Source organism: Anser cygnoides, chromosome 2 (genome assembly GCF_040182565.1).
Source record: "Anser cygnoides isolate HZ-2024a breed goose chromosome 2, Taihu_goose_T2T_genome, whole genome shotgun sequence".
Taxonomy (NCBI): Eukaryota; Metazoa; Chordata; class Aves; order Anseriformes; family Anatidae; genus Anser; species Anser cygnoides.
In genome coordinates, this window is record NC_089874.1 from 128493077 (window position 1) to 128509890 (window position 16814).

The 16814-nt window shown below is 38.2% G+C and overlaps 1 protein-coding gene across 2 annotated transcripts in view; it reads right to left on the bottom strand.

Annotated features, from left to right (window-relative positions):
- Window positions 1-16814, bottom strand: part of SLCO5A1 (solute carrier organic anion transporter family member 5A1) — a 73728-nt gene that overhangs the window by 38296 nt on the left and 18618 nt on the right. For both annotated transcript variants that reach the window (XM_048077052.2, XM_066993071.1), the window contains one exon: window positions 3435-3567. In XM_048077052.2, coding sequence (XP_047933009.2) covers window positions 3435-3567 — 133 coding nt within the window. The remainder of the gene's footprint in view (window positions 1-3434; window positions 3568-16814) is intronic.

A 16814-nucleotide genomic window follows, 5' to 3' on the forward strand; every position in this document is an offset into this window, starting at 1 on the left:
GACACCTACAATGGGAAATGAGAGGTCAGAATGGGATCTGTATTAATTAAAAAGCCCTTGATTTCCTGTGTTCTTGAAGTCAAAGAAAATATGCAGAGGAATACCTCAAAGACATCTGCACAAGCCCTAAGACCTCAAATAAAAGCAATTAAAACTAAGGAAGGACCAGACAGTGCTGGAGGAATTCCTTTAAACTTCTTCCACTTGCGTGGAATGATGATGAAAGACGATATAAGAAGATCCAAGTACTAAACAGATTCAGAACTAGGTAAACACTTCAAAAAGTGTCAGCAAAAGAAAAGTTGATTCAAAGCATTTGACAGACTGCCAAGGGCTACTCCACAACTAAGGAGATCCCTATACCGCACATTAGCAGTTCTTAAAGACAACAACATGACAGATGATTTCTAACAGATGTCCCCACAGTTACCACACTTGAATAAAAAGCAGTTTTAAACATTTGATGGGATGGCAAAGACAGCTGGCCTGTAATTTAGCCCAGAGCACCTACAAAAAACAGGTGTGCAAAACCCAGGTGTGCAACCCAAGTTCTGTGAAACAAGGAAAATCAAATCAGAAACAACCCTGAGAGCAGCACTTACTTTATCAGGTCTGACATGAGATAAACCAGGTTGCCTGTCCTGCATATATGCAAAATACCTCTTCGAAAGGAGCAGCTTAAGTAAAAAATAGACCTCTGAGCAATTTTTGTTGCTGCATATCACAGTTGCTATATTTACTATCTTGTCTGTAATCATTGCCTCCTTTAATAGTGGAATTTTTCCACTGGTCCCTGTGATAAGTAGAATTAGGAACCTTACAGCTATAATAAAGGAAAGATGAAAATCAAAGACACTAATTCACTTCAAAGGAGACGAGGCTGAAAAATCTCAAATATGACTGCCCATTAACTTATCTCAACTGCACTCTACTTTTGAAAAGCATGTCAGCTCTCTGAAGTAAGTGCTAGACTACTCTTATATTTCAAATTGTTAGATTACATACATAAATATAAACTTGGCTACGTGGCATTTCCCTGCAAGGAGAAAATGTCACAGTCCCAGAAAACAGACTTCAATGGAAGGAAAGTCTACACTTTCAGAGCCCTCTGTAACCAGGCAGTCATTAAGTAACAAGGGACAAAGGACCAGTTGTCATACCATTAGGGTTGTAATTTTAAAGGGTAGACAAAGCCTCAGAAAAGAGAATAATGCACAGATGCTCTAAGCACCACTGAATTTTTATTATAAGCCACGACAAATAGTGAAATTAATTACCAGAGATTTGACAGCAGGCAATACTCTTGGGAAAGTTAACAGAAAAAAAAAATAGAGACCCAAAAACCAAGAGAGTAATACAACGAACTGGAACACCATTTGGCAGTAGCCAATCTACTGATTTAACCAGCGTGATGGAAAAAATGAATGACTTTTACTTTTCTGTGCCGGCTAGAACATGACTCGCCTGCTGAGATCCTGTGACAGCTGATTTCCTGCCCTTCCTTCAGTCTTATTTGCATCACTTCTACCAGCACCCCTGTCCAAAACTGAAATCACCAAGATACATGTTCAGGTGATATTGGAGTTACATAAAACCCATTTAGCAGTTTAACGTAAAATCTTCCAAATGCACAAACTAGGCTCTTTAGTCCCTTTTGCTTGCAAGGCCTGGCACAGGAGATACTCTCACGGCCTGAGCACAGAAATATTTGTATGAGGTGACTTCTCACCGCTACTCCCACAGATTTGTTGGCTACAGCACTCCTGAAGGATGCTGAGGATTCAACCCTGGCACTCAGTCTTCTGAGGGAGGGAAATTGAACTTGTAATTCATGAGAAAGGACAGGCATTTTTTGGCAGATCTCTCTTATACACTTGGCTATGGACAATGTTACAGATATCCAAGCTAGCTGTATACTAGCAGTAGTGGCAGTCCATCTGCTGCGGCACTGAACTCGGTGCACATGGCCTGAGAAGCAGCTAACTGCTTTGGTTATGTCCATGCTGCTTTGGTTATTTTATCCTTAACTCATGTGTTTAAGCTACAACCACAGAGATATGCCCACACTACAAGGCAATAACATCAGTGGTTACATTATAGACAAACACAACAGTAAAGCTTGCCCCACTTTCACCTAGCCCCACTGATTTCAATTAATGGATACATTTATGGTCCTGTTCAAGATTTCAGTTGAATAACTGAAACACTTCCCTAAAAACACATGAAACATAAGAATTTTACTAAGAATGTATAATAATTTGCTCTGGTTTCAAATCTCTTATTCAGAATTAGTCAAAGCACTTTGTAACACTGTAGTACATTCACATCACAGCTCTTTCCTGTGAGATATGTCAGTATATAAATGAGAGCACAGAGTCGTTAACCCCAAGGTCACAGGTGAACTGAGCACTCAGGTTTGCTCTTCTCTCACTGAAAATTCAGCTAGACCTGTGCAGCAATGCTCTTGGGCTAAGTAAGATATATAAAGCGGTGATAAACCTTCAAAGACTTAAGAACACTAAAGAATGTTTTTTTCACATCAAACTGTCAGGAATGATCACTGTAGGATAAACAGAAACAGATATGGTCTAACTGAAGTGGCATAGCGACAAATACTAATACAGTGCACAAGAACTGAATCTGTACTCTATACAATACTGGGGTCAAGAATCAGAGAAAAAACACATCAAAGATGTGCTGAAACAAAAGCAAGCCCCCCAGCTTCTCTAGAGAGCCAACAAAATGATTGGAGGATGCTGATAAGCTCCTTGAAATAAACCACCAGCACAACTAACAGCTGAGATGCACAGTAGGGGCACAGTTCCTCCTGAGATGACAAACTTCAGTCTTTTCTGGGCTTGCATGAAGATTTCAAGACATATTTATGAATTATCTGAAAAAAAGCCAGTCAAAGCATCCTCAAGACCCGCTTCCTCAAGAAGACATTTCCAAGCAGGCCACATATCAAAGGCCACACAAAGACATCATCTAAGGATTATGGTCGTTACATCTCAGCACTGCTGGAAACCTACTATTTACTAGAGAATAATGTGATGGTTTATATCATCTGCTACTCAAACACAATCCATCATCCAGAGTTACAAGGCCAGAAAGGCCGTGTTCTGACACCATCCTGACAACAGTAAACGAGTTTACTATTTCTCATTTGGGCAACAGAGTTCAGCATTTCTAGCTGCCTGTTTTGGAAAACCAAAGCTGGGATTTATCCAGCTTCCATCAGGAAGGGATAGGTCCTGGGAAGCAGCGACCTTGATAACCTCATAAAATAATCAATATTCTGTGCTGCCATTTCTGTGCTGAGTGCTGTCAATCAGCACCCACAGTGTCAGTCAGAGCAAGTTATGATTTCCCACCCTGTCTCAAGTCCTTACTGGCAATTTAGAGAGTAGCTCTGAAAAATGCTTGACCCTTACCAGTTTCCAATGAATCGGGGATCACTCTGGTCAATATAAACAGTTGTCCTAGGATCAACATAGAAACCAATAAGAAGTCCTCCCAGTAAGTAGCCAGCTGCAGGACCAAGTGCTCCCATTACATACATGATGGCTGAGGAAATAAAAGATCAGAGTTGTTAATCAATAACACTTCAGTAGTTATTTGCATGTAAATTGGGGACCTAAAAGTGAAAGATGCCTCTTAAAGCAAGGAATTTTGTACCCCAGAAATTTCAGAGCCCTTTTTTGCAATCTTCAAAGGCAGCAATTTCTGTATAAGTAAAATATCAATAAGGAAATTACTGCTTTCTGCACATTTTCAGTCAAATTACAGATGGAAGTATACACTATTTTGGCATTTTGGATGGAAAGCAGATATCATTTTGACAATATTTTTCATATTTGGTAACATTTCCTTTGAATAAAAACTTAAATTTTAAAACATTAACAGAAAAAAATATAAGTAATGGTAAGCAAACAGAAAAGTGAAGAATAAAAATAATGTATGGCACCAAAGAACAAAGTACAATGTTCCAACTTAGTTACCATCAGATTAACACTGGATTTTAAAGAACCATCAAAGTTTAGAAATCAAATACTCCTATTTTGGAGATTGACAGAAATACGTTTTTATCTGTGCAACCACAGACTTGGCCCTGTTGTACACACTGCTACCAAGAGATCCCATATGCTATATTTCCACAAGACTCCTGCCTTGTTCAGGACATATAAAATTTAAAAAATAAAATAAAAAAATTCCTAATTTAAAAAACCAAGTTAAATGAAGAAAAAAAATCTCATTTGCAAACATACAAGCATATATTTTACAACATCGTTGTTCTGAACATTGGATGACAGCAGAATCCTTATCACCCAAAATAACAGAGTAGGCTCCTGTCTGCTGTGTCTTGTACACGATACTCTTCACAGTGGAGCCTCCAGTTCTTGCTGTTCAGTCATCCATTGAGAAAGCATCGCAGCTTCCATTTGGCTTGTGTGCCAGTGCCGTCAGGAGCAAGGGTGAGACAGAGGCAAGAAAAATTGCAGATGTGTTTCATCTTAGAGTGGGGCCAAGCTGCCACTGGACCTCGGACCCAGGAAAACTTTCTGCAGCTCGCAGTACAGACATAGTTGTGAGACACGAGCAGGAGCAGACAAAAACATCTGTTGCTTGCTGACAAGAACTGACCGCTGAGATTTAGAAATCCTGCTCTCGTTTCCAGCTTTTGAAAGGTAGACAATTTAAAGGCTATCATTTGTCTTGCCCTTAAATACTGTCAGTTCCACTCCTTTCCTCTTCTACTTCTGCAAATCCCAAATCAACTTCTCAACTAAGCCAAGGTCAGTTACCTCAGCCTTAAAAATAGATACCTTTACCAAGATCCATATATTCTTGACCACACAACCATAGCTATCTTCCAGAAATTGTTCTCATATTCTCCATCTATTTTCTTCCTTAATGCATTTTGCAGCACTCATCCCTTTTAACATGCTGCTCTCCTGCTTCCCGTACTGGCTGTCTGGAAGCATGAAAGACCAGACGGGTTATAAGGGATGCTCTTTGCTGTACACTTCCATGTCTGAGACCACAAAAAAATCAAACTCCAGCAGCACAGCAACATTTGCTTAGGTGCTGCAGTCTCACTACGCAGCACATCAGAAGAAACCTGATTACTGAACTATCTGATAACAACATCTTCACTCCAAAATCTCCACCTCCACGTGGTTTCTGCGGACCAGTTGCTCTCCCTGGCAGTGTGCTGGCTCCATACTGTTTGGTCCCGTCCTCAGTCAGACATGCTGCAGCCTGGGGTTGCATAACGGGGTTGTAAGAGCTTGGGCTTCTGTGCTACCAGGTATAGCAAACTATATCTCACAGGCAAGACAACTAAAAGGAAATCAATAAATCTGCCTGATTAAGCCAAAATAACTTGTACGTTTTCCTCTAATGTTTTGAAAGAAGAGAAGGAAAAGAACAATCTCTTGAGTAAGAAGGTGACATTTATCAAAGAGCTAGAGTGTGCAAAAAAAAAATCACAGAAGCTACCAAAAAAAGTAAACTGCGTATAGAAAAAAATGTCTTCAGACTGCAAAGTGATTTATTACTTTTAAGTTACTCTTTCTTAAACACATTTTCAATTTTTATGAAACTGCAATTTCACGACTAGATTTCTCTAAAGTCGTTTTTGCATAATGGTTTCCAGAACTGTGTTCACTATTTAAATTTATTCCAGACATGTTCCCCTCTGGATTGATTGCAAACAATCCTTTGCATGTGTAAAATGCTCCACGAGACATTGTAACACTGCTACTTAATGGTAAGTGGTTAGGAGAAAAACACGCTAACTGTTATTTGTAAAATCCACATCATAAGGAAGGGAAAAAAATAAAATAAACTCATTCCACTATAATAAATTATGTTCAATAATGTTTCATTGGAAAATTGATTCAAACAACTACAGCAACCTCAGGTCCCTAAAAAGTTTACAGAAAGGAAGCACAAAGGGAGTAAAAGAGTGACCTAAGCCATTCATTTCAGCATTCAGAAAAAATACTTATGCTGTATTTATTCAGCCTCAAGTCCACTAACGAAATAGGCAAAATGCAGCAACTGTTTAGGTTTAGAAGTACTACTCAGCACTTGCATTATATATACCTGGTAACCTCAGAGGATATTCTTAGTAAGCAGGAATACTGTAGAGTAAAAATAAAAATATCAGTGTACGCTGTGCTGCTGTAGAGTAGGGGATGTTGCCAACCATTTCAAAAGTATTTTTAAATTACTATATGCTGTTCAGATTTCAAGATTTTTTTTTAATGTAGCTTACAGATAACATGTAACATTCTGGATTTTTCAGAAAATGGGGGTGCCCCACATGTCTGGTCCAGGGCATAAGGAAACATGTGAGCACATGAGCTCCACAGCTGCCATTTTAGGACACCTTGCAGCACCTTCTCCAGCACCCAGTAATGACCACTATCACAGACCAGATACCAACTGCAGTAAATTGATCTGGATTTCTAAATAGGACTAAAGGTACCGCATGGCAAGTAAAATATGCGAGTATTTCAAAATGGGGTACTTGAAAAAGTCTGCCCCAAACCTTGCTGTCAAAGTGAAGGTGGAGCCATCTCCAGGAGTCAGCATGGCAGGTTGCTCTGCGATCCTGGACCTGCGGAAGTCTGATCACAGACTCCATGATATTGCACCCCAGTGCCTGGGAAAACTGATTCCCAAAGAGGCCACTGAGAATGGTGGATGATATAGAGAGGAAACTAACGAGGAAACAGATTCAGTCAGGGCATCATCAAACCTGAACCCTCTTCACAAACAGAAGTTTCTGCGGACAACTGCTCCGTAACGTTTTGCACTGAGGCCACCAGAAGGTCTGCAGCTTCCTGATGAAGAAGGTTCTGAAGCATGGAGGTGATGTGGGAGCACCTTCCTTTCAGCCCCCTGCCTGGCATTTCAGCTAGCCCTCTTTGGGCTGCCCTTTTTGGGCCACAGTCGGGTCTTGATCTAGGAAGATGCTCTGATTTAACTGCAGAGAAGTTTTGACTACAGAAGTAACAAACATTTGTTATCAAGAAGCATGTAGGAATGCTATGTTGCCGAGGCAGGCTGCATGGCATCCAGATGATTTTTTAATCGTAGGAGTTGGACTCAATGATCCTGGTGGGTCCCTTCCAACTCAGGATATGCTATGATTAATTTGTATTTAAGCATACTTTGGATGTGCCTCTTAAGCTCTGAGCCATAATCTTGACAGGTGCTTATATGTGCAAGCTATCTTCAAATTTCTTAAATCATAAAAAAATGTACTATAAAATAGCAGTAATATCTCCTTTTTCATGATAAAATAGAGACGATGTGTGCTATATGTTACAGTTCTGTTCCAAAGTATAAGTCATCTTTCAGAAATAAATAGGGAAACTATTGTTAATACAGACATATGGGCTACAACAGGTATCTAATTCTCTTCTGATTGGTTTCCACTGAATGAATTTGTGCCTTTCAGAATTACTGTATTAGCCATATCCACACTCAATGCTGGCAAGTCACTGAGTACAATTCTCAGGGAACGTGGCTGTCTCCAGGAAAAAGAACCTGCAGATCAGCCACTCTTAGCTGAATTATATTTGAGGACTACTCATGACATTCAACACAACCAGCTCAAGTCACACCTTGCAAATGTATTTTTATTTTTTTTTCCCAGAGCTTTTAATAGCTTGCTGCTTCTGTGATGTAGGATCTTCTGTCTTCAAACCAAAGCACAGGATAGTCTACTGAAATTACATGTCATTTAGAAAGACAATTTCAAAGACCAAAAAGACCTTGTATATTCTTTCAAGTTTCCCTTTTCTTTCAAGAGGTCAGTGTTGTGGGGAGAAGTTTGCACTAGCAAGCATACCTTATTCTCTAGGTACAGCTTCTCTTCAGATTGACCAGGGACAGCCTTTCCCTGCCCTCCCTAACCTGGTCTTTCAGATCGTAGTTCTACATCTGACATTGACTGTAGAATGGTAAAAATATCCTAGTTCAGACACACTTGGTTAACTGTTCATTATATACCATTGTTCCACTGATATCTATCAAGCTAGAGGTATTTTAGTTCCATTGTTTTATCTGGGGAGCTTCTCTGCCTCACTGAGGAAGCCCTTGGCATGGCATATTATCTCAGGTGCAGCACCATAATAACAAGGCTATATGGCTTGCTGGCTATGGCTAGCTACGCTTAGACACAAATGTCTGTCACAGCTAAGATGCTGGATGGGAGAAAATGGGAGTCACAGCAACAGTAAATGAATTACACATGGAATTTACCTACCTAAGTGAAATAGGATTAAGGAATGTCATTTTTCTCCATTGAAAAGTTTATCCTGGGACATGTTCCAATGAATGCTGCCATTTTGACAAAAATGAAAATAGGAGGACTTTTTTCTTCCAGAGAAGACTCTGCATAGCCTCTACCTAGTTGCAGCAAAGTCTCTATGATAGCAATAAGATTGACTGAATCCTCTATGGGTCCAAAAATCCCTATGTTCACAACACATGCATAAAATCACTTGGTTGCCAAAGATACTTTTTTAGTATACACACAGCACAAAAATATACTTAAACAGAGGTCACAAAAATACTTTCCCTTTCCTCCTCTAATTGCACCAAATGACAACTTCAATATGTTTTGTGTATGGGGATACACAACATATCCCTGTGGCATCTTGAAATGCATACCATGTTACTCCTCCAACTTTGACTTTTTGCATTAGTAACGCTAACATCAGTTAAAGTAACAGGCATCATGTTGTGCCTAGAGGAACAGAAAGTCCACATTAGTGGCCTACACCAGGTCATGTAGCTTCTGGGTTCAGAAAAAGCCACTTTGGTTTAAGAGTAAAAACAAAGGAACACATCGCTCGGTACCTCTCATCTCTGTGTACACACACATGTCACCACACAGAGTTTATCACTGGATGGAGAGGAACATTTCTCAAAGGTCCCATTGTTGCAGTCTTGGCAGCACATCACCATAGTACAACTGTTCATTTCATACATGTGTAAGGCAAGCAGAATTTAACTTTTATTCTGTTTTCAATTAAAATTTAGAATTTGCAAATTCCTGCAAAAGCTACAGTGTTCATTCTGGAATATTTTTATTTCTTTGTCATATGCAAGCTTTTTCCTGCAATAGAACTTCAATTTTGGTAGGTTTTGCAGGATACTTTTTAATGAGATACAGACAATAATCCTTTTTTATCTGTAGATTTCAAATTCTTACTCCAAAAACTTCATTGTCGTTATAAAATGAAGCTATAGACTAGGAAGCAGAGGTACAAAAAATAAAATAAATCACCTACAGTTATGTAGTAGAGCAGAAAGGCCAGGAGTATAATTTACTTCACCAAAGCAATAACTGTGTCCTGCCTGCTGAACAACACTCATCCTGAAAGAACAACACAAGGGAGAATAAAAATAACTCAAAAAGAAAACAAAACACTCGTGAATTCGTAAGAAATGGCCCATGTTTATAGGTTACCTGTCTACAAGCTGAGGAATGAGCTTTAACAGAAATGGCACAATGAACTTTATATAATTCTGACTGAGTTCTCTGTATGTTAGGAGATTTAGGGGACTACAAGAAGAAAGAAAGAAAGTCACAAGGGGTTACAGACTGGGATTTTGTAAGCCAAAGAAGCAGTGCCATGCGATGGTACCACGGCATCCTCTCTACTCCTACCGGCAGCATGTTTCCTATAAATGCTGAGCTGTGCTGTCACTGGAGAGTAAACAGCAGGATATTTCTTCAGGGTGGAGAGCAGGTTTTGATTCACTCACAGAACAAAGCTGGCAGGCAGAGACTTCAATGCAGAACACAACTGATTCCCAAGCCCTCCCCAACCCCTCTCGTGTCGCAGCACCTGTGGTAGAGTGGCAAGGAGCAAACATAAGGCAGCTTCCAAAGAAACGCTACTCTGCCAAAAGGCACATTTACCTCATTTGTCTAAATTCACCCACAGAGAAAGCTATCCAAAAAAAAACGTAAGTTTTAACCACACTTTTGAGCCTGAGGACAGAAAACTAAGAGGACTTGTGAGCAGAACCCAGGCGTACTTCACAAAAGCCTTGAAGTCAGGAAATCATGCAGTTCGCTTCCTTCTTTTCTTCATGAACACCCAGCCAACCCTATCTATACATGCTTTAGGAGATTTTTCTTTTATGTGGTTATTTGCTTAGGAAAAAAAAAAAAAACAATGCTTTGAGCATTGTTGCATTTCAGATAACAATGTAAAGTTCAAAACTTTCAATAATTTCCTTTCAAAACATATTAGAGTTACCACGACTTTAAAAATCTATCAGATCCAATGTTGTATGCAAAATAATAAATAGAGAAACAAACCTACTCCAGGAGCCTGCCTTGATCTTTGTATAGAATGTGTTTGATAATACTTTCACAAGCAGATTCAACAGGTCTGGAAGACAAATTTTTAGAGAGGCATAGACAAAGCATAATTTTACATGCCTACTACGCAAACTAAAATGAATGGTCCAGCTCACAACTCTATTAAAAATTCTAAAATTTAAATTAAATATTAATATATGCAATGACTTGCTGATATCAGATCAAAAGCATTATATTTTTACTTTTCTCTTACAGATTTATTACTAAGGTATCATTTGCATCAAAACAGATTCATTTCCTAGCTTAAAGAGCTATCATTTCTAAACTGCTTTATGCTTTTTTTCTCCATTTGTGGCCATATTCTAAAATACTACAATCATTTTCACAGGACCCAATTCTAATGTCACAAAAAACAGGGAAATAAGCCCAAACAAAACATGCTAAAATAAACTGCCTATGCCAATGTGTATCTCCCACATACAATGTCACTGCAATGCTGCTCCGTATCACTCACTGTGCTATGGAGTCACAAGGACTACAAGGCAAAATTTCACCGGACTCAGCACGTGTCATTAGGATAGACTATCAATAAGTATCTGCGTCCAACGCAAAATTTTAAAACACTCAAATACTGAAAAATAAAGGTTTGCATTTGTACCAAGCTATTTCAGCCCTAGAGAGACCTAGGGAAAAGACTGCCCCAAGGAGAACTACTCCAATGCTTAAAATGATGTCTTTATTTCTTTATTCCTAAAAACAGAGAAATTCTGTTAAGTAGAAACCCAATAGTCAACTGGAAACCATTCTGCTCTTTAGAGACAATTCTGTTTCATTTACAATTAACATCTTCTTACTATTTGTTTTCTGAAAAATCTGGCTTTTCTGTCTTTATATTCATCTATAAATAATCATTTGCTGATAACATTACCAAGCATGACTTGTGGTTATTAAGTAAATATGGGAAAGGAAGATCTGCTGCAAGAGTTCAGTGAAAACAGCTGCAATTTTCATGTGCAGTTTCCAAAACAATGTGGTTAACTGAATTAAGACACCATGCATGAGAAAATTCTTGGATCAGATAATTAAGCATATCAAGCATTATCAGACTTTAAACAAATTTTAAGGAAAGAACCTTCTGGTGACAGTATTACAAAAGCGCACACAGCTATCTCTGATTCTAAGAATACCCAAAGTCCTTACTGATGTAAATGGTTTGTGTGACCAAAGACGAGCTTGTCTGTACTTGCAGAATCTGAACCTAAATTGAAAACAAAGATGCTCTGACATTCTTCCTAAAGACTAAGAAGTATTAGGCACTTTAGGTCTCCTAAAGAAACGTTTTTAAAAAACAAGTGTCAACAACTACTTAAACACATGAATAAGAGAACAATCAAAACTGTCTTTCTCAAGCCTCCAAGGTATTTTTCCACAATTTTGATGTGGAAATGCACTTTTATTGAAATTTATCTCTTAGACAAACACACTCACTACTTGTACTGAATGCAATTAGGATGTCAAAAGATGAATTGAAAGGCAAAACTTTGCTCTTAGCTGTTTTTCTCTGGAAATCAGTTATCAAAAAAGCTCCGCATCTTACCTCCAAGTTTTTCAAGTGCCTGTCAGTATGTTGCATTATAAGTATAACGACTCCCAAGTTGGTTACTAGCTCTCTGTTCCCAGACTTTGACTTTTCAAAAAAAAAAAAAAAAAAAGTTTTCTGAACATATTTTCTTATATGGCAACATTTAACTAGTAGAACTAGGCAAAGACATCAACCATTCAGTAAATACCCACTGAGTGCCTCCTTGGCCCCTTCTGAATGCTTGACCTGTCAGCATCCCAAAGTTACCTTCAAAGAAATGTCATAAACCTAACATTCATTTCCATACAGAAAATGATCTACTGTATATAATCACCAACCTAAATCCTAAGCCAACTTCTACTGTAAATCACTTTAAAAACTTTGATCTCCAAAATCCAAGAAATAACTTGTTAGATAATTTATTTCCCATTCATTCCAACACTGAAAGCTAGTGAATTTATTATTCACACAAGCAAGATCCCGTAAGTTAGTGGGGCTACTCTCATGAGGCAGGCAGGCACTTCTGTCATATTAGTCAGTTATGGTCCTAATAACAGGACACTGAAGCTGTCAGCTGTCTTTAAGAGATACTGGAGCAGCCCCTTGACTAATAGTCATTTTTTCCGTTAAGTCACGTCAAATGGGAATATCTCATCTCTGCCTTTTAATTGCTTGCCTTTGTTTTTTTATTTGTTTGGCAGTTGAAGAAGCATGCACACACAGTTACTTTGCACTGGGGACTATCCCCAGGTGTAAATTTAAGCACGTGCTTATGGACTCTGTTGATCTCTTCATATAAAGTTTCACTTCTTTAATATTGCTTTTAACTAAACTGGAATGAGGCTGGCTTGGTCATTTGCATCTCATCCCTTTTTCTTTAGATGATCATAACTGAAAAATATCAAACCGTGAAAGCTGAAATTTGGCCTGCAAGCAGACTGACCTCACCAGGTACATCACTAATAATCAAATGCAAGAGAGAGACTGAAGTATTTCAAAATTAGGTGATTTTAAAATTGCAGTGAGAAAGCTCGGGTCCACAGCCACAAGACCAGCAGAACCCAGCAGAGAACAGGACTTCAGAATATTTGCATCTGTCATAGTTTTATATCACGTTCAAGCAGCGTGACCAGGCACGAACATGTCATTCAGGTCCTCTTGTTCCGTTGTGCAGGGAGAGCACACGTACTCTTGGAAAAAAAGGAGGGGAAGAGCCTGGTCAGATTTTTCAGTCGCCGGACCAGATTTGAGAGTACACCATCCCACATCACAGGAAGAACCAGGAATAAGCACCAATTCCTTAGCAAAATCTACATATATTAAGTACCCAATGCCTATGGATCTGGGCTTTAATAGTTATTGTGTACAGACTGGGTAATGGCATGCACATATTAGATTTGCATTGGCAGGTTTGACACAAATTTTGTATACTTCATTATTATGCAAAAATAGACCCCTTGTGCCTAAGAAAGTAACTGTGAGAACAAAAAGTCATAAAGACCAAATATTCCTCAAATGGAACATTTGACTATCTGATGATAGTCAAAGACTTTCTATATATATTTATTTTTCCTTTGTCCTACCTGCAAGACAACGGAACAAAGATGTAAAGAAGGAAATTACTTCAATATTATCTCAGAATTAATTTCCTCTCAAAAATTAGTTTATGCCTAGGAGGCACTGGTTAATTATTGAAAATGTTGGTGATTGTTTTTCCCTCAGCTACCTCTCGCTAATAGACTGCAAAGAAGGGCAAGCCAAATAGCATTTTTTCATGATTTCCTTGTAAATTGCACTTACATTTTCATCTTTCAAATGAAACAACAGGAATTATAGTTCATTACTCATATCTGACTGAAAATCTGCCTGTAAGCAAAAGCACATTATTCCAGTAATTTGCAGATGACCCCGTTACTTTTATTAACATTTATTGTGTTGCAAAAGAAGTTACTTTTCTACATTCAAAAAGGTTGAAAGCTGCAATAGCCCGAATAAAATAATATTAAATAACAATTGATGAAGTGAAATGCACAGCCCTATAGTCACATTTGAAACCATATTGAAAATATTATTACAGGTCATAGTCTGAAAAAAAAAAAATCCATCCAGATGTAACAGTTATAAATAGTGGAAGCTATTTATTTTGGCTATTGGACAACACCACCATTTTATGAAAACCTCTACAATTTCAAAATCTGTCCTTCACTCTCATAAGAGCAAGCCTTATTTGGGCATTTTCACAAAACTGCAATTATGCTGAAATGCTTGTTTCTGGAACAAAACTTAAATTTGAGGTTCTGGATAGGGGTCTTCTCTCCTTCTCTGTGCCTCTACAGGGGGATTGCACGATAGACATGAGATTTCATTCACCTCCACGTTCTGCTAGGACAAAGCCGAGTTCTTCACGGCAGCACCAAGAAGATGAACCAAAATGAACTTCTTCACTGTCCGAGCAGTTTCGTTATCGACAACAAATGGACGATAAAAATGTCAGGCTATCTTCTCTACCACTACCCACAACAAAAAGCTTCTGGTACTGATGCAACAGCAAACTGTTCTTAATGGCTCTAGCCACAACTTCTAATAGAATTAGGGCAAGAGAAGTAAAACCACCTAGAAGGGTACAGTGCCTAGTCAGATCTTTGACAGCCAGATAGCCAGCTCCTAGATCTTAGATATGATCTAACTGGTAGGTCTTGCAGGGAACCCAGGCTACGCCAAGCCTGACCACAGAATGTTCCCAAAGCGCCCCAGCACTCTTGAGACAGTCCCATAAAATACGGTACAGAAACAGAGCTGCTGCTGCTGACCCTTGAAAAGGCTCTGCTCAACTTTGATAGATCAAAGAATGTGAATAGCCAAAGATCTGAAAGGGGTTTTTTTAGAAAAAAAAAAAAAAAGAGAGAGAGAGACATGGGAACCTAACAGAACCATGGAGGAAAGGGAGGAATACAGTTTTGTAAGAAACTGAAAGGAAGGAAATTCATTTATATATTTACTTTGGACAGAAAACTATCACAAACACCATTTGTTAGCAACAAACTGATTCAATGTATAAATAAGATTGCTCAGTCTGTTTTAGCTGGGGTCCTGAAAGAAACGAATATCCACCTCACAGGAAAAAGCAGATACTGAAGAATAAGAATTATGAAAATATTTTGTTTTGACATTATTAAGCAATGCATTTTATTTACTTTGGTTTGAATTTATATGTCAAGTTAAAATAGTCTTTTTTTTTAATGCTAATCTGTGTTCCTACATAAAAATCAAAATAACGCAATGTAAGTTAAATATTTCACCCTTATCAAAAATAAATCATTTTTATCTACATGAAAAAAAAGACTAAATCAATATATTCTAAAAATCAAGTTTAATTGAGTAATAATTTGTCAGAGCAAAACCAACAGCATATTTTAATCAGTTCAACCAAATGTCATAGTTTAAACACTGAGTGCAGCATCAAAAAAGTAATTACTGTTACAAAAGGTTATTTTTAATGGTAATATTATAATAACATTTGTCTTCCTTTCTAAGATATGAACTGTAACTGTGATTTAGGGCCTCATTTGGAGCTGATTCCCCATCACAGTAAGATATGTTAGTATGTTATAAAAAATAGAAGTGTTACTAAGTGTTGCAATGTTAGCATTTCTAATAAATATATATATATATATTACAGGAATCCTCCCAAGATATTTCCTCCCAAGATATTTCAAAAGTCCATGCATGGTTGATTTTGTAAAATTGAAAAAATTATAATCAGCTATAATTCACTAATTAGGTAACTTAATTATTCAGCTGACATGTTGTGGGAGAAAAATGGCTTTTATTTAGTCTGTAATTTTTTTAAATTATTTTAGTCTGCAATTTTTTAAATAAAGACTGTTCATTTGTTTCTCCTTTTTGTCAGTAGAATATGACATGGCAGCTTTGTTCCTCAGCTACTTAAATTAGCAGGTTATTAAGCATATTGTAGTTCTCCAATAGTATAAGGTGCTTTCACATTTAGCAGATAGACATGAAAATCATAGGGGCTGTTATTCATAGCCCTTACCCAGGTAAGAAAAAGACCTGAGCAGGCTCCATGCCCCTTACCCATTTCTCCAGCGTATCAGCGGGAGCCCCAGGACAGGTGGGCTGGTGACCCACTGGGTTATTTACATCAGGAAGATTCAACTGGAAGACGATTACACTTGCATATGCAATCTGCAAACTATCACGGCCTTTAATCAGCTTTAAGCAAGTTAATTGTTGAAACTTTGGGCTTGAGTTTGCAAGGAAGATTAGACGTGAGCCCTTAATCCCACTGAAACTCATTGAAAGTTGGGTCCCTGACTTCCTTAGGGTCCTTGGGAAACATTAATAACCTGTTATTAAATAACTCTGACAGAGAGTGAGATTGACAGGGAGGTCTTCAAAGGATGACAGTGAAGTTACTCAGAATAACCAAGATCGCAAGTGTTACTAGTGGTCTCTGCCGCTGACAGAGCACAACCGAGTCTAATGACAATCCACTTGGCATCCTTCCCCTCCATGGGAGATTTTTACAAGTGACAGAAGAGAGATGTCTTCGCACGCTGCTGGACCCTTAACCAACTGTTCGGATTCAGACTGACAAATTTGCCCACTAAACAAAAGAAAGCACACATCTTACAGGTAATTTTAACAAACTGTATTGCAATGAGATTATTTTATGACAGTATAGACTCAGTATAAATTTAACACAGCGCTCACAAATAGTCACCAAGATGCAGTGAAAGCCTTGCTTTTGCTTCTTGTGAAACAAATGAAGGTATAATGTAAAAGTAAAATAATCAAATACAACAACACTGGCAACTTTTTTAGCTTTTCACTCACTGTTTAAATCATAGTTAC